The sequence below is a fragment of the Mytilus galloprovincialis genome, chromosome 11, assembly GCF_965363235.1.
Source record: "Mytilus galloprovincialis chromosome 11, xbMytGall1.hap1.1, whole genome shotgun sequence".
In the NCBI taxonomy this organism is placed as follows: domain Eukaryota; kingdom Metazoa; phylum Mollusca; class Bivalvia; order Mytilida; family Mytilidae; genus Mytilus; species Mytilus galloprovincialis.
In genome coordinates, this window is record NC_134848.1 from 49,657,115 (window position 1) to 49,680,681 (window position 23,567).

The 23,567-nt window shown below is 32.5% G+C and overlaps 1 protein-coding gene across 2 annotated transcripts in view; it reads left to right on the forward strand.

The window, feature by feature from the left end:
• Window positions 1–23,567, forward strand: part of LOC143052318 (dymeclin-like) — a 35,549-nt gene that overhangs the window by 3,046 nt on the left and 8,936 nt on the right. For both annotated transcript variants that reach the window (XM_076225326.1, XM_076225325.1), the window contains exons 2-13: window positions 2,284–2,426; window positions 4,900–5,046; window positions 6,365–6,492; window positions 7,290–7,374; window positions 9,088–9,213; window positions 11,830–11,951; window positions 13,482–13,670; window positions 15,447–15,628; window positions 16,150–16,275; window positions 17,089–17,202; window positions 18,311–18,405; window positions 18,925–19,042. In XM_076225326.1, coding sequence (XP_076081441.1) covers window positions 2,287–2,426; window positions 4,900–5,046; window positions 6,365–6,492; window positions 7,290–7,374; window positions 9,088–9,213; window positions 11,830–11,951; window positions 13,482–13,670; window positions 15,447–15,628; window positions 16,150–16,275; window positions 17,089–17,202; window positions 18,311–18,405; window positions 18,925–19,042 — 1,572 coding nt within the window. In that variant the 5' untranslated portion in view covers window positions 2,284–2,286. The remainder of the gene's footprint in view (window positions 1–2,283; window positions 2,427–4,899; window positions 5,047–6,364; window positions 6,493–7,289; window positions 7,375–9,087; window positions 9,214–11,829; window positions 11,952–13,481; window positions 13,671–15,446; window positions 15,629–16,149; window positions 16,276–17,088; window positions 17,203–18,310; window positions 18,406–18,924; window positions 19,043–23,567) is intronic.

Genomic DNA, 23,567 nt, shown 5'->3' on the forward strand with positions numbered 1-23,567 from the left:
CTTTTACAATTGATTAACCAGAATCTCAAATATAATCCTTTTCTGAATAAACGGACACCAGCCATTTATTTTTACGTTTCTCAGTCAACAAAGGACATAAACCTGAACATTATTTATACGTCCATAGTCAACACTATACATTAATGGTAGATGAAAACAGGATGCATATCGTTCAGTTACTGATGGGCGTTGGTAGAGATCCTCTGTGAAAATGTGTCGATCGTAAAAATCCGATCCACATATTTTTTTTTACATACTTCTTTCTTGTAGAGCACGATATAATTTCATTTTAATATTCTACAGTATTAATTGTTGAAATATTTCTTTTTTTTTATTTTTATTTCGCAGAGGACTTTTAACGAGCATTAAAATACGGATTGCGCCAATCCAATTTTATTTTAAATAATAAAAGATCAATAACAGGTCATAACAGATACACAACACATGATTTTTTTCTTCATATAATTAAATAAGGTTGTGATTATTGTGTTGTGTCTGGGCTGGGAATGTCTCTTAGTATTTATGAATATAGGGCTGCCACATTGCATACAAAACGATTTGTCACTTTACAGTTTCTTTTTTAAATTCAAATATTTCAAGTCGGTAATCTACCGAGATAGTGAAACATAATATTTTACATTTCATAATAAATTGTTAGTAACAGAGTTCACTTGTTGATCCGATAAATTAACTCTTGGGTTTAGATTGAACAAATTATCGTAAAAAACGGCATTTTGTTTTAAGCCAGTTGATATTAATTCTATAATATTGAACAATTAATGAACCGGAAATTGCTCACTGAGTTAGGTCATAAAAGGTTCTAATTGTGGTAAAATCGTCTTTGTTGAAAAAACAAAAATTTATGACCTCATCGGACTATAATGAAAATACAAAATAAGTGTTTTATTCATATTTTTATACGTTTGTACCTTTTATTTCATATGACAATGACATGTGCATATACATACTAGAATAATTATCTTATTTTAAATGAAAATGTCACACTTTTATCTGACAAAGAAAGGACATTTAAATAACGTATTTTAAAGCACACAGGTGCAATCAAGATCGATTAAATGTACAAAGGTAATAAATCTGGCTAATCCAATTATGTTGTCACGTGTCATTAATTTTCAGTACATCCGATGGGCAATAAACCAATTAACAGCCACGCGGTGTTGGTAGAGAATCTTTGTAGGAAATTGGGAGTATAATCCGTGATTCGTGGTGTCACACCGCTACACTCGGAAATCGGTGATTAGAGTTCGCAATTACAAACTCTCTGGGCGTACTGTATCACCAAGTTAGTAAAATTGTATAAGATACCATAAAAAACCCTAACACGTCTTATTTGCGGTATGTCTAATAAGTTACGAGTTTCCTTTTTTAGATTCAAATTTTCCCATGACGTCAATGTCATTCAGACTCTCTCTTGACTTTACGTATGACAACGAAACAAGATCAGATAACTCCGAGAATCATTTAGACTTTCCCATAAAATTGACCAATCGGCAACTGAGATATATAAAAGACATGACGCGGTTATTGCCAAATCATCAGCGGTTGGCAAAATTATTATGATTGACATACTTGGGTAGGATTGCTACGGATGATTCCGACAACAAATGTAGGCATGTTATACACCATTGTAAAGACAAATCAATTTAGATTTACGCTATAACAAGTTTTAGTTGTGTTGACAGCCTAGAAAGCAGCATACAACGGAACTTTGTCACCGCCTGATATTTTTAGAAAATGAAAGTTAAGTACCTTGTGTTATATTAAGGTATATCTGGGAATTTTTTTTCTGAGACAAGTGCCTGTGTCTTGCCCTACCCTAACCTAGATCAAATAGCCTTTGAATGATAGCGTGAAATTCCCACACCTGTAGGCGTCCTTCAGCTGGCCCCTTGAAAATATGTACAATGTATACTAGTACAGTGATAATGGACGTCATACTAATCTCTGAACTATACACAAGAAACTAGAATTAAAAATCATACAAGACTAACAAAGGCTAGAGGCTCCTGACTTGGGACATGCCCAAAATTGCGGCGATGTTAAACATGTTTATGAGATCTCAACCCTCCCCTTATGCCTCTAGCCAATGTAGAAAAGTAAACGCATAACAATATGTACATTAAAATTCAGTTCAAGAGAAGCCAGAGTCTGATGTCAATATGCCTTAACCAGTTTTACCTTTCTGTAATGAGGTATGGTTGTGTATTTCTTAAATTTGGTATTGGCGATAGAAAACAAGCCTAATTTTTGTTTTATTTACAGATAATGGGAGCCAATAGTAGTAGTATCAGTGAACTGACTAACAATGAATATTTGATGAAACTAGCTGGTACTGAATCTCTGTCTACTATTGATCCATTCTGGAATCAGCTGTTATCATATTCATTCCTGATCCCAATAAACAGGTATTATACAATTAAATTAATTAAAGTGGGTCCAGCTTTCATCACGACCATTAGCGTTACCTATGTCCCCCTTTTCAGGTGAACACATCATTTCTGTTATTTTACATTGTTTTAGACAGGGGAACATGGTATGACTGGGAAAAAATAAGTTTTCGTTTGTTTTATTAAATTTAAATGGACATCTATGACTTGGTGGTTCCCATTGTAGGCAGCAAAATCCACTGTAATGAAGTATAGCTCAAAATTTGATAAAAATACTGGAAAATGTCTTTTTGTTGAATAAAAAATATTGAGGATCTGATATGTGCAGATAGTTATCAAAGGTACCAGGCTTATAATTTGATACGCTAGACGTGCATTTTGTCTACATAAGACTCATCAGTGACACTCAGAACAAAATAGTTAGAAAACCAAACAAGTATAAAGTTGAAGAGCATTGAGGATTCAAAATTCCAAAAAGTTGTGCCAAATATGGCTAGGTATTGCCTGTTAATTCAAATCTCAAAATGAGTTTTTATACGACCGTAAAAATTGAAAAAATTTTGGTCGTATATTGATATGATGTTGGCGTCGTTGTTGTCGTCGTCGTCCGAATACTTTTAGTTTTCGCACTCTAACTTTAGTAAATGTGAATAGAAATGTATGAAATTTTAACACAGTTTTTACAGTTTCCAGGGCGCCCTGCCTTTTTTGAAGATCGATTGCATATTAATTTGCGTATTGATATGATACGCTAATTACTAAATTTTACCTGGGGAAAAGATTATGACTTTGTTTACCACCCCAAGCTAATCAATGGTTACAACTGGTGTCATAATCTGTTGTTATAGGTAATCCGTATATCGGATGGGTCATTAATGATCATTAACATTAATTCGTTCAAATAGAATCGGTCAGTCGGCAATTATCTTTGAAGAAATGTGCATACAACAACTTGGGCACAATTTGCGATATTTACCGTAGTTTCATGGAAGAAACGTAATGACAGAAAGTTGGAAAACCATTATAAACTCGTTGAAGACATTGTTTTACTTGTTTTCTGTAAAATAAACAGAAAATTCAGACGTATTTGTCATTGACTGCCTTCATTTTTGATACGAAAATAACAAAATCGGCCGCCATATTGTGATCATATTTACATCATATTTACGTACTGTTTATAATCCTCCAAAGAAGGAGCACACCCGAATAAAGAAAGATAACTCAATCTGATTTTTTTCCTAGCATTGAGTAACCCATTTACATATTCTAAAATGTGTCTCCATACTTCTTGCTTAAGAATATATATGTTTAGGTATTTATTTTGAGTTATGGGAAAAGTTAAAGAGGGTCTTAGTAGCAGTGTTGGTAGGGTGCCTTGGTCATCTTTTTCTGTATTCTTTATTTTTGATACTATTTTTCACTGTTGCTTTATATCCTAAAATTGTGAATTTACTGAGCACAGCTGTTTTGTGCTGTATTGCCATCAAGCACAGCAGGGTTAGAAAGGTGAAACTGGTAAAATGTGGTAGACCATAGAAACAGTATGAAACAGATCTCCTTTCAAAACATACTGCATATAAAGTTCAACTGTGCCAAGCAATGATAAAAAAACTTGTATGACAAGCTGCTTGACAAGTTTTTCAGCCTTAAAAGTAGAAAGATAGAGTTCTATATGGGCTAAAGATGTTGTTCTTGTATAACCTGTGATTCAACGAATAAACACAAATGTTTGATTAGTTAACATCTTTTATTAAAATATGCCCTTTTCATATTATCATATCGCGCGTTAAATGCCCTTTTTCAGGATTGGCACCCTGCCCTTTTGAAAACCTAGCTGGAACACTGAACAGCATAGTGAATTGCTCAAAGGCAAAAAAAAATTTTTAAGTTCATTAGACCGCATTCATTCTGTGTCAGAAACCTATGCTGTGTCAACTATTTAATTTTAGATTTAAATAAATTGGAGAAGAAATCTTTAATTGATTTGTAAAATCTTGACATTTGTTTTGTGTAAAAAACCCATATAATGTCAAAAATTTGATCACAATCCAAATTCAGAGCTGTATCACGCTTGAATGTTTTGTCCATACTTGCCCCAACTGTTCAGGGTTCGACCTCTGCGGTCGTATAAAGCTGCGCCCTGCGGAGCACCTGGTTTTAAAAAGCAGTCGGACAATGGTGATATTTAATGTGTGATTTGCCAGCCACCTTCTCGTTGATTTTCTGATACCTGTACTTTGAATTATGAGTGAGGGTATGCTTAGCAGGACTCCATTCTTGTTTACTCCTCAGTATGTTTCTTGGTTTAATTTATATTAGAAGATGTGGTATGAGTGCCTATGAGACAACTCTTGGCTCACACCGAACAGTAAGCTATGAAGGGCACAAAAAATTACCAGTCTAATACTGAAAAGAGTACAATAGACATAAATTTGTGAAATTGTATTTTGTGAAGTAAAGTTAGTACTTACAATATTTATTTATATTTCAGCTCTGATGCCAAGCTTTTAGAAGAATCAACTGTTTCAGTCTGTAAGAACCTAGCCATCAACAATGCAAAATCGGGAAACTTTGGATCACTTGTACGGAACTTTCTAGTCAGAGCTACTGAACTGAAAGCTTCAGCACAATGTGAAGAGTAAGCAATTATGTTTAGGCATGTAAGGGGCCTTAGTGGTCATGTGATCTAAGTAGTTATGCTGCTGTTATCACTAGCTAGTCAACACTGAGGTTGTTAGTTCAAACCCCGCTCATGTGGGTGCACTTGACTCCAATCTTAATTGACCTCAACCCATTAAAAGTGACTGCCATGAAATAGCCCAAAAGTGACGTAAAAACATATACAATCAATAAATCATGCTAGTATATAATGTGGGTTAAACATTAATGAAATTACAAAGCACAACACAGAAATCCCTAAATACTGTACATCAAATCTGTTTTTTTCTAATACTTAAGTCCACATTTATACCTTTCCAGCAGAAGTTGTAATAAGTTATATTCTTGATTTTCTTACTTTTATGATGTAGTTATTCAAAATAGATTTATCACTGCTTGTGAAATTCATGGAAATAATCTGTCACACAAAATAGTTGGTTTCCAGTATGCAACACATAAACAAGTCGATTTTTGTTTTTGACTTAAAGAAGTCAAAACATGTATTTATTATAAAAATGTGTTTTCAATTTTAGACTTCTCTAAGTCAGAAAATGACAGACTTGTTTAGGTTTATTTATGTTGATGAAAAAACTTAATTTACTTGGTGGCTAAAGTACACCGCCTATAACAGCAAAAACCTGTCTGAGAGTTCACAAGGACTTAAGCTATCTATATTTAATTATCAAATTGAACATCCTTACTAAACACAGATGTTTTACCTCATTAATTGTGGTTCCAGGTGGTTGCATTATAAGGTTAATTAACATTATCTCTGATTTTTTAGACTCTCATTCATATTTTTCTTTAGAAGACAAAGCATTGTCTCTCAATGTTGTCATTATTTGATTTAGATGAATGACCTTTTTATAAATATGCGTGGGTCTTGAAGTTAACCAATTTTGGTAACTTATCGACTTGTAGGAGTCGATATTTGCAACTTTATGATTCCGGTCAATTATTTCTTGCTTAACAATATTTGACTTATTTAAGTTGTGTTTTGTCTTGCAGTAAAGGGAGACAAATCCTAAAACTTACAAATTTAGACCTCTAAGAGTCAAAAGCAGATTCACTGCATTCAAACTTATTTATGTCTGAGCTCTGACTGACATACAACCAACAACAGTCATAAACATTTTTTTAAACTGGGACCTGTTTTAAATTTCCTCCTCTTTAAATAATGTGGAGGTGGTTGTAAACATTAAAATCTTGATAGCTACAATAACATGTTTATAGAAATAAAAGAACTCCATTCAATTCAAAGACACATGAAAATGTATATAAATCTTTTCATCTTTCAGTAACATATTTACCTGGCAGACTTATAATGCACTGTTTATTATCAGAAGTCTTTGTAAATATTTTGTGGAACATTTGAGTGAAGAACTCATCATTCAACAGTTTGAAGCCAGACCACCCAACATGGATGGTAAGATTTGTTTTTGAAGGATGCTGTTTATTCAAATGACATGCTATTTTTATTGTCCATGAAATTGTAGTTTTATATTGTATAGACAGACAATAAAAAAACACCATTAAAGCAAAGAAATCAGATTTAGATGAATTGAAGATAAGAAGAAAATATTGTCATAAAAAATATTACCATAGAACAATATTGCCATAAAAAAATCTAAATAACTAAGGGAGGTAACTGGGCCTCCTTAATTATTTACGGGTCAACAAATCAGATTTTGAAATGCATCAATTATCTTTTTTACTTGAGTACCAGAATGTTGCAATGTTCAGCTTTAAATTGTAATTTTATTTTGTAATTTATTAATATGCTCTGATTTGCACTCACAAATAAATCATAATTGTGTTTGTCTCTGATGCCTGTGTAACATTTATTTCACATTATGAAAAATTTGCAATTAATATCATAGCAGCAAAATCAAAATATGTCCTCAATCCATATTGCCAAAATTTGATGTTAGGGCTATTCCAGAAAAAAATGTATGGAGGGGTTGGAAGGCAGTTTTTGTCAGCACCTGCCACCCAGACAATTGTAATTGAGAATAATAGTGCATTATAGTGTGAAAAGTTGCTCTGATACCCATCACCCATGTATTATTAATATAATGTGCCTTCCAACCCCCCCCCCATACATTTTTTTCTGGAAAAGCCCTTATCGAAATCTGACCTTTATTGTTTAAAACTGACAAAATATCGCTAGATCTAATTAGTTTGATTTGCAGTATTAATTGTTTTATACAATTATTTTTAAAGGATATGTGGAAGCAGATGAAGTTGGACCACTGACAGAAGAACTGATGAATTCATTAGTGGAATTATTGGTAGATGTTCCTGTAGTGTAAGTCTTCATTTTTGGGCATGTCTTCATCATTAACAAAATAGTAGGGAAAACATTGAAAGTTTGTGTTGAACTCTGCTTCAGCACCCAGTTAAGAGACCTCATGGGGTGTCCCAGAAATTGCAAAATCACAATTATTTTACCAATACAGAGGCAGATTTAGAGGGGGGCCCCCTTTTTGGGAAAAAAATTGGTTGCTTATATAGGGAATCACTGAAGCGTGACTGGAGCGGGCCCCCTCTTAGCGCAGTCAGTGGGCCCCCACTTATGAAAATTTCTAGATCCGCCATTGCAATATAATCACAATCATTGATTATTTTTTAAAACAAGATGAGAGGGGTGTCCAAACTCAAATCCTTAGTGATAGCTAGCTATAAATGAACTACTAGAATTTAGGCCAATCAGCCATGGATGACGCCTTCATGCATACATACAGATATGAAATTTATAAATGTTTATTGTTGAAATGTTCCAAACTTTTACTCTACTGGTTTCCTTTAACAGCGTAGGACACAGCCTGTCGCCTGGTCGCATTTGGCTGGGCGATTAGAAATTGTCAAAAGATGGATAGTTACTGACCCAAAAATAAATCATTGCACGTGTGCATTATTATTCTCAAAATCGTAATTACTCCTATAAATTAAAACACCCCAACCTCGGAACACTAATTTTTCGGAAATCCTCTGGTCACATCGTTAAAACGTACAAGTGCATTAAAATATTAACATGGCGGATGACGGTCAAATAAGGTTTAACTGGCAATGGTGGTCGCTAAACAAAGTGTGTTTTATATAAGATAGCGACAGTCATTGACAGTAAAATCTTGTCTGACCCACTAAACCAAACAAGGGCAAGGGAATTCTGAAAAGATCTCCAAGCATGGTTACAACTGAGAAGCTGTCAAAATATTTTGCATATGAGTGTGGATAGTAAACCTGCATGGACAGAAACAAGTGATCAGAAAATATTACATTCATAAAATGTCTTTTGATTTTGTTTTGCACGGACACTTTGGACTGAAATACAAACTTTTGAAATGACCAACCGAATAGAATATCACCGAGATTCCCTGTACTAATTTTAGATCAATTTTGCAGAAAAGTATTTTGGCCCTGCAACGTATTAATTCAAATTCAGAGATTTTAAACGCAACAGCAAAACTTTTTCAGTGATAGGTACGAAATCACTACACAACCGAAACGGTAATGGAACTTCACTTTTCGCTACTCTCATGGAATAAGAGGTCACTTCTCCAAAATCCTATATTAGGCACTGGACAGTGATGATTCATGAATTCAGTGACAATGAAGACTGGGCATTGTTTTTTTTAGGGTTATGTGTCCGCAAGGTTTGATTGTCAAGAATAAAGAACATCAATTTGAATTGCTTTGTTTTGTCATTTTGTATTGCTCAACATGGAAAAAAATTTGAGTGAAATAATTTGGCTACCAATTTGCATTTTGGGCCTGTGAAGTAATTTTTTCACTGGCCCAAAAAAAAATTTTGTCATACACTGTTTAAGGTGTAAAAAAATGTCAAAGTTCAAAATGTTTTCACAGCAGAAACAGATATCACTTTTCACTAAAATAATTAAGTAGCATAATACAGCTTTATATGGTGGCGCCCTCATGCAATGAAATAACTAGACTTCTTTCAGAGGCAAGACAGTTATTTAGATTTGACTACTACAATAATCAATGGTTTCTTTTACAGGAATTTTACATATGCCCTACACTTAGAAGCTCTGAACACACTACTGGTATTATTGTCTATACAGATGTTCCAACCACAATCTGCCAGTAAATTTATAACATACAAGTATATAATGGAGGGAAGATGGTAGGTTTATATTCTCTAAAAGTAGAAATTTTCATGGCGGATTTAATTTCGTTTATTTCGTGGAAAGAATACAAAAACCCCAATGAAAATTTAACCTACATATAATAACACTTGCATTTATTTGAAACCTCACAATTAAATCTCCACGAAACAAAATTATATAGAGATAAAAGCACAAAATTAACCCCACGAAAATTAATGTTTCTGTGGACTCATTATTATTCGATGGATACCAATTTTCCTGGATTTCGTGTATATACTTTAGCGACAAACTATATCTGAACAACTCAGGTTGAGCATAACAAACCATTAAATTTGATTGACCACAGAATTCTCAGTGAAAGTTCATATCATGTAATGTGATCTCCATCAGCTGCATTTGGAATTTGTGTGCACGCTTAAAAGTCATCAACCTGATGAGATACATATGGTTTTAATATTCAAGCAAAATAACAAGTCCAGTGTATTTATATACAGGTTTTATTGTTTTTTTTATGATTTCTATCATAAATTAATTTAAATTAAAAGTTAAAAAATAGCTACTTGTGTATAGTGAAGTGTTTTGAAGAAGTTTTCACTTTTTAAAACTTCAAAAACTATTTTAAACTAAATACATAGGAGACAGTGGAGATATAAACTGTATGCATTAATCAAATGAAAAAGTTGAATCCTCTCTATTTTGATTTTATATGTATGATGATTTGTGTGATTGATACTTGAAAATAAACAATTTCCTTATTTTTTAAAATGCACAAATTCTATTATATATTCAGAAAGCACAAAAGGTCTTGACATCCTCACGTTTTCGGAAAGTCATTGAATTATTGCATAAACTAATTCATTTATCTGTGTTTTTCATTCAAAGTCAATATATACATGTTATACAGAATATAAAAGTCTAAAGTGATGCACAACAATGTAGATATTTTATATTTACATATGAACAAATTATAAACACTAAGAGCAAACTACACAAATTTCTTTTATTTTCATTTACTTTCATCACATAGACTCAGATTTCAGTGCCTGCGATAATTATTAACATACCAGTTTCTGTATCACATGGATTTATCAGGGGCAATGACAGATTTATGGTTTTATCTAATTTGTATAAACAACAGTTAAAAGATTGTTACGCCCACTGCTTTGAAAAGGACAGTTTGTCGCTGGAGTATATAAAAGAGGACCATTAATTAATGTCAACCAAATTGCCTATACCAACATGAGGAATGAATGACAATTTAGGCTAAACCATGAAAACAAATATCTACAAAAGGGCACGTTTTCCTCAATCTATGAAAGATTGATACTAATGAAATAAATGCATTCACAGTAGTTTTGAGGGGAAGATAAGATAAGATAATGATTATTTTATTAATGTAATGTGCAGATTTGAAATACAAGTTTTGTCATTTTAAATACAGTCATGATAGATCCACATAATTTGTTACCTAAAGTATGATCTTATATTGAATATTTTTATGCTCATTTGAATTGTAAAATTTAATTTCTATTGTGTGAGATTACTTATAGTATTCCAAAACTTAATGAATTAAACCTATTGATCAATATGACAGTGAAGTGATCTTGAATTTAAAGGGGCACTAGCTACGAAATATATAAAAAATCTAAAGTTTGATTTTTTTCTGTTCAATTAATAATGAAAGTGAAATAGTGAAATAACAATTCGCTTTTTGCAGCCAAAAAGGTTCAATTTTGTCAAATAATGCTAAGAAACATTAATAATTAGTTATTCACTTGCAAGTGAATGAGTCGACCTCTTTAAATCCGTATTCATGTGAACTTCAATTTAACCCCTAGCTAGAGATTGACAACGCATGCATTGTACGTGTACTGGTTATTTAAAGAAAAAAAATGTCAACAATGAAAGTGAAACTACGGTAATTCATTTGACTACTAATTCTATGCACATAAACTCATTCTTATACGGTTAAAAACAATGAGAAACATCTATTTTTAATCTATAAAATAAAATCAAACAGACCTATAAAAATCCAATTGCACGTGTTGGTTTAATCTATTAATATCTTTATTTATGTTTACATCGCTTATATGGTCATCTGAGGTCAAATTGATAGTTAATTAGATGGCGTCTGGACTAAAATACACATCAAATGATCCTATATATTATCTACCCCATGCTCTGTAAACTGTTTATTTAAGACTTTTGATAGTTTGGATAAATGTTTTATATTATTATAAATCAAATATGAGAATTTGAGTCAAATCAGTGATCATGAATTTGACAGCTAGTGCCCCTTTAATACCTAACAAGGTCAAACTATTTTAGATTTATAAAAAATAGTAACTAAATTTATAATAAATGTCAATGACCTAATAGAAACTAGGGGATATACAAAAAAATACTTGCAATAATAGAATATGTCAAATTTCAAAGTATTGAATGGTGAGTTTGATTCTTTTTTAACTGTGAAATTTAATTTCTCAAACTTCAACCATGTCAATATTCATTACATTTTTGGAATTTAATTATTCTGGGGACTCCATCAATACTTGGTAATGTTAAAATAGTTGATTTTATGAAAATAAGTTGTTAAAACTTAGGTTACGTAAGAAACTTTTGTATCTTTCTAGTTCTATCCATGCCTGTTTATTGGTAAAAGCATTGTTAAGGAATTATACAGCACAGCAGAAATGTCCTCCAGAATTATATAAACATACATCTGATGCTAACAGTATGGTTGCTTCTGTGGCAGGTAAGAGTTATCTCCCCTCTTATGTAAAACAAAGCAAGTTAAATTCATAAAGTGTTATATTAAACCCAAATAATTTAGTATGATAAAGAAAATAAATTGTGTTCAATGTTTTTGCTAATACCATGTGATATCTTCAAAATATGAGTGTAATGAATGGAGTGTATCAATTTAATTTATTATGATTAAGGTTTAATAACACATTTTTAGCATTACCTAATAATCTGAAATTCATTTATGGAGAAGGTTCAATTATGCAAATTTATTATTACCAAAAAATCGAAAATTAATTTACCATAAATATTTAATACTGTAAATTTAGAAATTATTGCATGCATTTATGATTGTGATTTATTAAGAATGGACAAAACTGTGAGTTAAATTTCTTTGTTTCAGTTATAAAAATGCAAGTTCTTGGATAATTCACCAAGTATCATTATACCCATAAATAAAAACTTCTGAATAATTTCTGAAACAACAGTAACACAAATTAAGCATTACCTACTCATTCGAAATTCCTAATGGAGGTTTGATAACACAAATTTAGCAAACTAATATATACCTATAGCAAATTTGAAATTCACGTCCCAATAATATTTCACATTAAATTGCAACATCTATGACTCCAGGTTGCATTTCTGTAAATATTGACAATGCAATTTACCATAGGAACTCCTTTTACGGCTAAAACTGTACCACTTTTACTATGAAGTTTTGAAAAAAAATCTTATCCTAGAATTGAAAGTTCATATGCACCACATTATTTTTCAAAGGTCAAAATATAGGGCTGTGCGGCATATTTATATGCCCCGAACTTCTCAGAATTTAAACTAACACTAATTTTCTTAACTACCCCTACCTCGAATGAAAGGTTACCACAGATTTCAATGTAAACAATATGCACATGTTTATTTACTGGTAACATTCCCAAGTTATGTCTCTGTGAGATGGAACACAAAGAGCATAACTGGGAACCAGTATGTAAACAAAATTAATTTTCTATGAATATTCAAGATCTCCCCAAAAGAGAAAAAGAGAAACAGCTGTACTTACAAAGTGCAACCTCCACATGCTTTCTAGAACTTTATTAAAACAAGGCAATGGAATATTAAAGAAGAAATGAAACATTTGAAAATATTTCTTGATTCATGCATTGTAGGCTCTTAATATGAAATGTGTTCCGTTCAGTGCAGTGCTTGTAGCAGTCCAATAAAACTACAAGTTTTTAATTGTAACTATCAAGTCAATTAGGGTTTCAGAATTTTCTTTTGACAGATAATGGGAATAACCTCAATGTTGATATTTGTTTAGGGGCCAGCTGAAGGACGCCTCCGGGTGCGGGAATTTCTCGCTACATTGAAGACCTGTTGGTGACCCTCTGCTGTTGTTTTTTATTTGGTCGGGTTGTTGTCTCTTTGACACATTCCCCATTTCCATTCTCAATTTTATTAAGATTTTAAATCAAGTTGAGGTCTCACCATACATAAATATTTTAGCGAAAATGTTGCCAGTACATTACAATTCTATTTTCAGCCAGCTTGTGGTCCGTGATGACATTAGGAATGGCAAACAAAACTGAGAAAACAGAGGCAGAATATCATGAGACATTATTGGCCAATCAGAGCCTGTTATTTCTGTTAGTGCTCTCTAACCATTGTACAACAGAGTTCAGCTTGAACAACCCATACAGAGAGGCTTTGTGTTCATTTACGAACTCTCAAGGTAGGAGACACACTCAAATGTTGCTTCTGAAGGGGGATCACAGTTATAAATCAAATATTTTTTTAAATATAAGATTTCACTATATTTTTCTTTTATTAAACTTTATCATATATTTAATAAAAAAATAAAATAGAAAAATGGGGTCACCATTCATTTAAGCTCACAATCTGTCTTTGAAAGAAGCATGCATTTTGGTACAGGTACTTTTTCTGTTAAAACTAATAGAAGAAATAGAGGTAATATTTAAATAAAAAAAGAACTGAATTACAGAAATCGCTGAAATTTTTCAAATGTTTTGTTTGAGTACAGCTTATTTGAAAAAAAGTAATAAAAAATATAGGTCACCAATGAGTTAAAAAAAAATATTTAAATTTTAATGCCAAAAAATGGCCTTTTTAGCACCAAAGGAAAATAATTTGGAGCTTTCTCAATGACATATACATTTTAAAAGTCATCTGGGGCCAAAACAAATTGATTTTTTTGGTTGATTTTTGTACCATATGATAGAGTAAAAACTAATCAAGTTATAAATAAAACTTGTAATGAAAAAAATACATGTTTAAATTTTTGATGATATTTTTGTACCCTCGAGTGTCCTTAAAATGCTATAGATTGATTTGTTGATTGAAAGATTCAGCACATTTGGCTATAATAGTGTGGTCAGTTTTGATTGGTGAAAGAAGCCGGAGAGAACCACAGACATGCAGTAGGAAAAATGGCAATCCTTGTTCAAAACATTAGTGATTCCAATTTTACTGCATTTCAACCATAAATTTCTATTCAGTGATGCTCAATCTAAAGTTTTTTGAAAATTATAATCTGAATCCTGCAATGATTGTGGTTATTTATCACAACATAAATGATGGCATGCTAGTGAATAACTTATAGAACAAATTTCATAGACAAAGACCCTAAATAATAAGGAAATGTCCTTGAATAAAGAGAAAATGCTAATAGAAAATGGGTAGGGTATATGTCATTGAAACTTAACTCAAGTAACTCAACAACACAAAGACATTGAAATATAAAGATAGTTTATTTTTAACAATATTAATACAAAAACTGAAGTCTCTTAAAAATATGTTGAGCTCTTAATCTTCTTGATGTGGAGAAATGGGGAATAAATTGAACAGATAAAAACAAACTTTCTACAAGAATTTATCAAATTGTATTTGTTGAAAAATAGAGTTTGATAATGTTTGACAAATATTATTGCAATTCAGAATATGCAGATAATTATACCCCCGCTTTAAAAAAGGGGGGTATACTGTTTTACCTCTGTCTGTTCATCCATCCTTCCGTCAGTCCGTCCCTCCCATGAATACATTTCATCGCATTTTTCTCAGGAACTACAATACAAGGGTTTCTGAAATTTGGTTTCAGGGTTTATATAAGTTAGCTATGCCGTGTGATGCGTTTTCAGATTCATCACTTGACAACTTCCTGTTTACCGAACACTTGTATGATTTTTTACATGATAGCCAAGTTGAAAATTTTCATCACATTTTTCTCAGGAACTTCCTGTTTATTAAACACTTAAATATTTTTAAACTATTAATATTATCCACTTGCGGCAGGGTAGTGAACAGTAGCTCGCAGTTTCTCTGGTTCTATTAATTTTTCAACTGAAAATTTTTCTATTTTTGCCAAACAACACCAATCATCTAAAACATTTCTTAACAACAAAATTGAATAAAAATCCATACTTTTCAGTGTAATAATATACATCCACCAACAAGTAAAACTTTACATTATAATATATGATATCTTTTACAGATCAGTCTACCCCTAGTCCAACCCAAGTAGCAGCCACATTTAAGTTTGACTTTACAGATCTGTATAATAGTTTGTGTTCATCGTTACGAGATGACCAGTCCACATTGTTGTTGTATTTATTGATACATCAGAATGCTTCCATGAAGGCTTTCATATTGTCTAGAACAAATATTGATCAATTAGTAAGTGGGAGTAATTTTATATAAAAAAAACAAGAAGATGTGGTATGATTGCCAATGATATGAATGAGAAGCTATCCACCATAGTTTAAATGAAGTGGATGTTAATACTTATAGGCAATCCTACAGACTTCAACACTGAGAAAATCACAAGCAGAAATAGTCCACTATGATAACCCTGACAATGTGAAACAATTCAATTGGCTTATTTTATAACAACACAATTCACAAAAACAAATATAAAAGACATGAACCAACAACAAAGTTGAGTCAAATAGTTTAACAAATTGCTCAAGCTAAAAATTGTCAGTAAGAAGTGAGTGGTTAGAAATTAAATGTAATACTGACCATCAAACTCCAGTAAGTTGATGTTTTTGTCATGAATTTCAAGCAAAATAATGATTTACTATAATATGAGTCACTGATTAAGAAGGTCCAACTTTTACATGAAAACTTTATCATATGTAGATTTTATGAATTAAAAGTGATGTAAGTTTTTCATCATTTGTCTTTACTTTTTGCAGGTGATGCCGATCCTTAAGATATTATACCATGCCCAGGACAGAAACTCACATCACATCTACATGGCATTGATAATATTACTGGTTCTCAGTGAGGATGAAGTCTTCAACAAAGCTGTTCATGAAATTGTAAGCAAATGGTAGTAGTTTTAGCAATTATATTTTTTGTAGAAAGTTTCACACTCAAAATTGAAAATCTTATTCCAAAACTTTAGGACTGTAAATTCAGAAATTATTGCATTGTTTTTATTATTAGGGAAAAATGATGCAGGTTCATAATCTTATTATTTAAACTTACATTTTGAGATTTTTTCTCAACATCGCAAAAATTGAAATCGCATTTTAGTCTAACATGATGAAATCACAATAATTAATGCATGCAATAACTTCTGAATTTACAGTATTTTTCAGTCAGGGCTATTCCAGAAAAAAATGTATTGGGGGGTTGGAAGGCACTTTTTGTCAGCACCCGCCACCCAGACAATTGTAATCGAGACTTATAGTGCATTATAGTGTGAAAAGTTGCTCTGATACCCATCACCCATGTATTATTAATATAATGTGCCTTCCAACCCCCCCATACATTTTTTTTCTGGAATAGCCCTCAATTTAATAGCCAATGGTGTGAATGAATGAATAACAACTATATTGTTTAAACCTTTTTATTTATATTTTCAATTTATACATTTTATACAATATCATATAAAACACTATAAGAATATTTTTTATTGCATAAATAAAACAATTTCCTTAATGATATGCATGAAAAACACTTTGCAAATGAAATGGTAATGGAATTTCACTGCTACAAGAAATTGAAGACTTCTCCTTTTCCAAAATCTTGCAAGACTTCAAAATGAAAAAAAATAATTTAAGAACTTGCTTGTGGTATATTTATGTGTTTTAATTGTTTACGATCTGTGATTTTTGTTTTCATTTAAGATATTACGAGATATCCCTTGGTTTAAAGACAGACATCTGACAGAGATATCTCTTGGTGGATTGTTGATTGTTGTGGTTATTAGAACAATACAGTATAATCTAACAAGGATGAGGGTGAGTTAATGATAAATTCAACAATTCCTGGTATTGGAGTTTTTTTTATAATACCAGGAATTGTTGAATTCTGTTTGCCTGTCCATCCGTCCCCATGATTTTTTTTTGTTGCATCTTTCTCTAGAACTACATCAAGGGGGTATCATCATTGGGCAGTAGATCACTGTTTTCCTTGTTGATTTCATCTTCTTTTCAAAGTCTGCAAACAAGTCTGTAGAAAGTATGATTCTCTTTGACACCCAGATTTTTTTTAATTTGCTAGTAATTAAAAAAAAATCCACAAAAATTGGTATCTCACTAAATAAGTGTACCCACAAAAGTAGATTTAAGGTGGTACCTAACACTACAGGGAGATAACTCTGTAAAGTCAGCTAAAAGTTTTAATTATGTTGTGTTGTAAAGGGGATATTAAGCTTCTCAAAATCAAAAATTGGTGTTTGTCAAATTGCTATATAACAAGTGTAATTTTTCTGACAAAACGGTTGTTCAAATTTTTTAAAATTTTAAATTTTTTGTTAGAGTTACAAAGTAAATTATGAAAATTAAACTAGCCAAATTAATTTTGGTGAAAGTGTTGCATATCACCTTAATACACATGCAGATATCTGTACTCTATAAATGAAAGCTGTTCTAGCATAAATTGTGGATTTAATTTTACAACTGAAGTATTTTGGGTATTGCTGAATCAATAAAAATAGATATTTTCAAGAATTGACTCTTTTTCAACACAAACAAAATCTGTTATTTCTATTCTTATGTAATACTTGTACTTGTTAAAGTAATCTTTTGGAAATGTGTAAGGGGAGATAATTCAAATCTTAAAAGAAAGATTAAATCTGACAAATTAATTTTAATATAGAAATATATCAGAATGTCAACTATAAAAAAAAATACTTGTGTTAGTATACCCTGTTGATATAATTGTTGCAATTACTTTATAAATGTTTTTTACTAGATATCCTGTCATATTTTTTTTAACAATTGTCTTAATTTTTTTTTTTAGTCCAAACATATTTCAATATATGAATACATTTTCTCATAAATGCATAGATACAGATATATTTGTGAATTTATCAGACATGTTAATGTATTTATTGATATTTTGTAGGATAAGTACCTACATACTAATTGTCTGGCAGCATTGGCCAATATGTCTGCACAGTTCACAGATCTCCATCCATATGTTTCACAGAGACTTATTAAGTAAGTTGAAATAAAATTGAGAAAGGAAACTGGGAATGTGTCAAAGAGACAACATTCAGACCAAAGAGCAGAAAAAAGCCAAAGGCCACCAATGGGGTTTCAGCAAAGTGAGAAAATCTAGCATCCAGAGTTGTGAATCAGCATAAACATTTCTGCTTCAGATCTTAATTAGAACTATGGTAGAAGATTTTTGACAGTGTGGACAATGTCAATTTAGGGCATAATATTGGCTGGCAAAATGAGGATTTAAGTCTCTTATAAATTCGTCAGACATACTTTGCTATGATGTTATGTCACCACAAAAATAGGAATAAGGGAGACAATTTGTGATTATGTATACAAACACAAAACAAAAATCTAGTATGAATATACAGTATAAGATGATAAAAATCCTGATATTTTTGAGTGTTTTAGACTTGACCACCAAAAATATAATATCCTTAAAATTTATAAATAAATGAATGACTACTCTTGTACACACAATATGTTATATCCTTTCTCATTACATTTCTGTTACAGTTTATTTGCCTTGCTGGGCAAAAAACACAATAAAGTGATTGACATGATCCGAGAAGCAGCGCTGGATGATACAGAATTGCAAGGCAAGGATTCAGATGTGGAATCGGAACCAGATCATGTAAGCAATGTTTCAGGATAAAACAAAACTTTGTGTGACCATGATTTGTAGAATATATTGATGATCAGTTCTTGTTAAGCTAAAGACACTACCGATTATGTTAAATACATCAGATAGGTCTTTATTCTGCAAATGTATAATTTGTGTTTTAAAAATAAGCGCAAAAAAAATGGATGCACATCTTGTAATTGCTCTCTGATGTTAAACAACAATCAACACAAGAGAAATTGTAATTGATTTTAATACAACCGCAAACATTTTTTGGTTTCGTTTAATGCCATGATGTTGTCATCGGCATCATTGTTTGCCTCATCTTCTTTTGAAGACACATTTAGTTTCTTGTCAATAACTTTAGTTAAATTGAATGGATTTCTATGAAACTCTACAAGAAGGTTCAATACCACAAAAGGAAGTTGGCATTGATTTTTAGGGTTATGGCACCAACAGTTTAGAAATGAATCAGGGGCCAAAAACAAGCATTTTTTTGGTTTCTGGACAATAACTTGTGTCGAAGTGTATGGATCTCTCTGAAATTATAGCACAAGCTTCCATATCACAAAGGGAAGGCTGGGAATGAGTATTGGGACAAGTGCCTCAAACATGCATGAATCTAGGGCAAAAAGAGGCCAAAAACAAACATTTTTGTAGGTTCTGGGTAATAACCTGTGTTTAAGTGTATGGATGTCTCTAAAAAAATACTACAATGTTTCATACCAAAAAGGGAGTGCTGAGATTTAGTTTTTGGTCAATTACAACATATATTTTTTCTTTAAAAGTTTCAAGAAGAAATATTTAATTAGGGCCCCGCCGACGGCGGGTCGCCCTATAGTGATCAGTCTGTCCGTCCGTCCGTCTGTCCGTCCGTCCGTCTGTCCGTCCGTCCGTCCGTAACACTTTCGTGTCCGCTCCATATCTAGAGAACCGTTATGATTTCATACTTAATACTTAACATGATTATTAACCAACACCAGAGGGTGTGTCATGTTGTATGTACAACTTCCTAGGTCAAAGGTCAAGGTCAAAAACTTTGGTTTCAGTTGACAACCCCGTGTCCTGTGGTGAAGATCGTGTCCGCTCCATATCTAGATAACCATTATGATTTCAAAGTTTATACTTGACATCCATTTTAACAACCACCAGAGGGTGTGTCATGATGTATGTACAACTTCCTAGGTCAAAGGTCAAGGTCAAAAACTTTGGTTTCGAGTTGACAATCCTGTGTCCTGTGGTGAAGATCGTGTCCGCTCCATATCTAGATAATCGTTATGATTTCAAAGTATATACTTGTCATACATTTTAACCACCACCAGAGGGCGTGTCATGATGTATGTACAACTTCCTAGGTCAAAGGTCAACGTCAAAAAAACTTTGGTTTCAGTTGACAACCCTGTGTCCTGTGGTGAAGATTGTGTCCGCTCTATATCTTGAGAACCGTTATGATTTCAAATATTATACTTGACATCCATTTTAACCAACACCAGAGGGTGTGTCATGATGTATGTACCACTTCCTAGGTCAAAGGTCTGTCTGTCTGTTGGTCTGTCCATCGCTAACAAATTTGATCCACATTATATTTTGAGAGGACAGCTGTTATTATTTCATACTTTATACCTGACAAACATTTTCAACTTAACATATATATTAACCAACACAAGAGAATGTGTCATAATGTATGCATCCTAGGTCTAAGATCAGTCTGTCGGTCTGTCCATCCGTTCGTTGTTCTTAACAAATTGTGTCCGCTCTACCTCTCGAGAACCATTAATATTTCATACTTTATACTTGGTGGGTCATAATATATTGAAGGCATAATTCTAAAAATATGTGACAAATATCAATTGGGCAGCACCTTTAAACATATTGTTCAAACATCAATCCATATATCCAGAAGTCACCTTAGAGTAGTAAACAATGAGTTCACATCATGCAGTCATATCACTATTATACTATGAAAGTAAGATGAGAATATTTATCAGTTTTAACTTAAAATCTTAGATCAAAATCACACATGAGACTATGTAATAACTTCAAATAATGCTTCATATCAGATTATCCATACAACTTATTTACCCCACGTTATTGACAGCGGGGCCCACAGAGATGGCTCCCATCTCAATGATATCTAGTTGCAAAGTATTTTGCAATAGATTTTGTTTGTGTCAGAAACCTATATTACTGTGGATTCATTTTTATTCGTGGTATACCAATTTTCGTGGGTTTCGTGGGTCACAGCGAACCACGAATTTAAGAATTCAACGAAGAATAATCCCGAGAAATGTGTATGGAGTCGGATGTTTATTTCCGGTTATGTTATGCAGTTCTAGCATAGTGTTGACTAGCGATAAACATTGTAACATAACACATGTTTTTTATTGAAAGAAGATACAAGTATTTTGATTAAATCTATAATTTACTTTTTAAAATTGATTAAAACTGTTCATGGAAAATAACTGCAAGTTGTTAATTACCGTGTCATAGTTTGGTTTACCAGTGATTAAAAATCAATAGGATTAAGTACGGGGATATTGCCCGTAGGCAATAATATTGTTTATGACAGGAACATTTATTTTCACACCTTATACTTGTATCACTGTTTATTATATCGTGATTAGGGAAATGAGCTTTCAATCATAAAGTTTTGAATGCCTTATAGAATTCAAACAAGAATTTATAAATTGTAAAACAAACAAATAATTAGTTGTCTCTGTCCATTATTGTAATCGAAGTTATCAATGAACACTTTAACCTAGAATGACCAAGCGAGGATTTTGACAATTCAAAACTTTTTCAATGAATTCCAGAGGTGTTTACTTGTACGGATTGTCCGTATTTTACACGGATTTTTTAATAAAATTACTCAATACGGATTTGTCATGAAAAAGTACGGATTTTCTACCAACCCGGAAAAAAATCATAATTGCTTCCATTTACGGCGATCGGTATCTAAAAGGCGCTTTTCTGACTGGGAATCGCCACTCTTTAAAGCGCAAAATGACAGCGATCAAGTGTATTTCATGGTCGGTCTAAAATCGCAGGAGGTAAGTTTTTATTCTATTTTCTATGTGTAGGCAGGAGATGTGAATGATCCATATCTTATAAATGGATCTGTCCCACATGTCTCTTATTTTCTTTTTTACGAAATCCAACTTTATTGGCCTGGGCATTTAGGGAGGGGGTAAAGAAATGTTAAAATCCTAGGAGGCCGGGTGCTGTCGAATTTTTTTTTAGGGTTGGACTTAATTTTTGTGGGGGAGGGAGGTAGAAGGAGGTCATGTACTGTAGTGTTTTGAAATTAAATATTCCAGACCTAACTATTTGTCTGACAGAATTTGAATGAGATTTTAAATGTACATATCTTGTTTCTTTATAAGTATACAGTGAATACCAGATTTGCATGTATTGACTTATTCCAAACTTAAGCTCAACTTTTTTTCAAATTATTCAAATTTAGGTTATAATCTTTGTTGCAAAAAATATCTGAATAAGAATACAGATACTGTCAGAATGCAGGAAATTGCATCTAATTTTTCAAAATTTGTTTGGGGGAGCATGCTAGATGGTTTTAGATGGTTCGTGCCGCTTCGCGGCACTCAGCGAGAGTATTACTGACAACATTGCAAAACTACTGACCATTCTACTGAGAGACATCATGGTGGGTAAACAGGTCTGGAATTCCTTCTATTTATACCCCCGCTTTAAAAAAGGGGGGGTATACTGTTTTACCTCTGTCTGTCAGTCCGTCCGTCCATCAGTCCGTCAGTCAGTCCGTCAGTCAGTCCGTCCCATGAAACTTTCGTCACATTTTTCTCAGGAACTACACATCCACCCTTTCTGTAATTTGGTATCAACATTTATATATGTCAGCCACACCGTGTGATGCGTTTTCAGATTCATCGCTTAACAACTTCCTGTTTACCGAACACTTGTCTGATTTTACACATGATAGCCAAGTTGAAAATTTTCGTCACATTTTTCTCAGGAACTACAATACAAGGATTTCTGAAATTTGGTTTCAGAATTTATATAAGTCAGCTATACCAAGTGATGCGTTTTCAGATTCATCACTCGATAACTTCCTGTTTACCGAACACTTGTATGATTTTACACATGATAGCCAAGTTGAAAATTTTCGTCACATTTTTCTCAGGAACTACAATACAAGGATTTCTGAAATTTGGTTTCAGGATTTATATAAGTCAGCTATACCGTGTGATGCGTTTTCAGATTCATTACTCGACTACTTCCTGTTTACCGAACACTTGTATGATTTTACACATGATAGCCAAGTTAAAAATTTTCGTCACATTTTTCTCAGGAACTACAATACAAGGATTTCTGAAATTTGGTTTCAGGATTTTTATAAGTCAGCTATACCGTGTGATGCGTTTTCAGATTCATCACTCGACAACTTCCTGTTTACCGAACACTTGCATATTTTTACACTATTAATATTATCCACTTGCGGCGGGGGTATCATCAGTGAGCAGTAGCTCGCAGTTTCACTTGTTTGTTTTGTTTTATTATT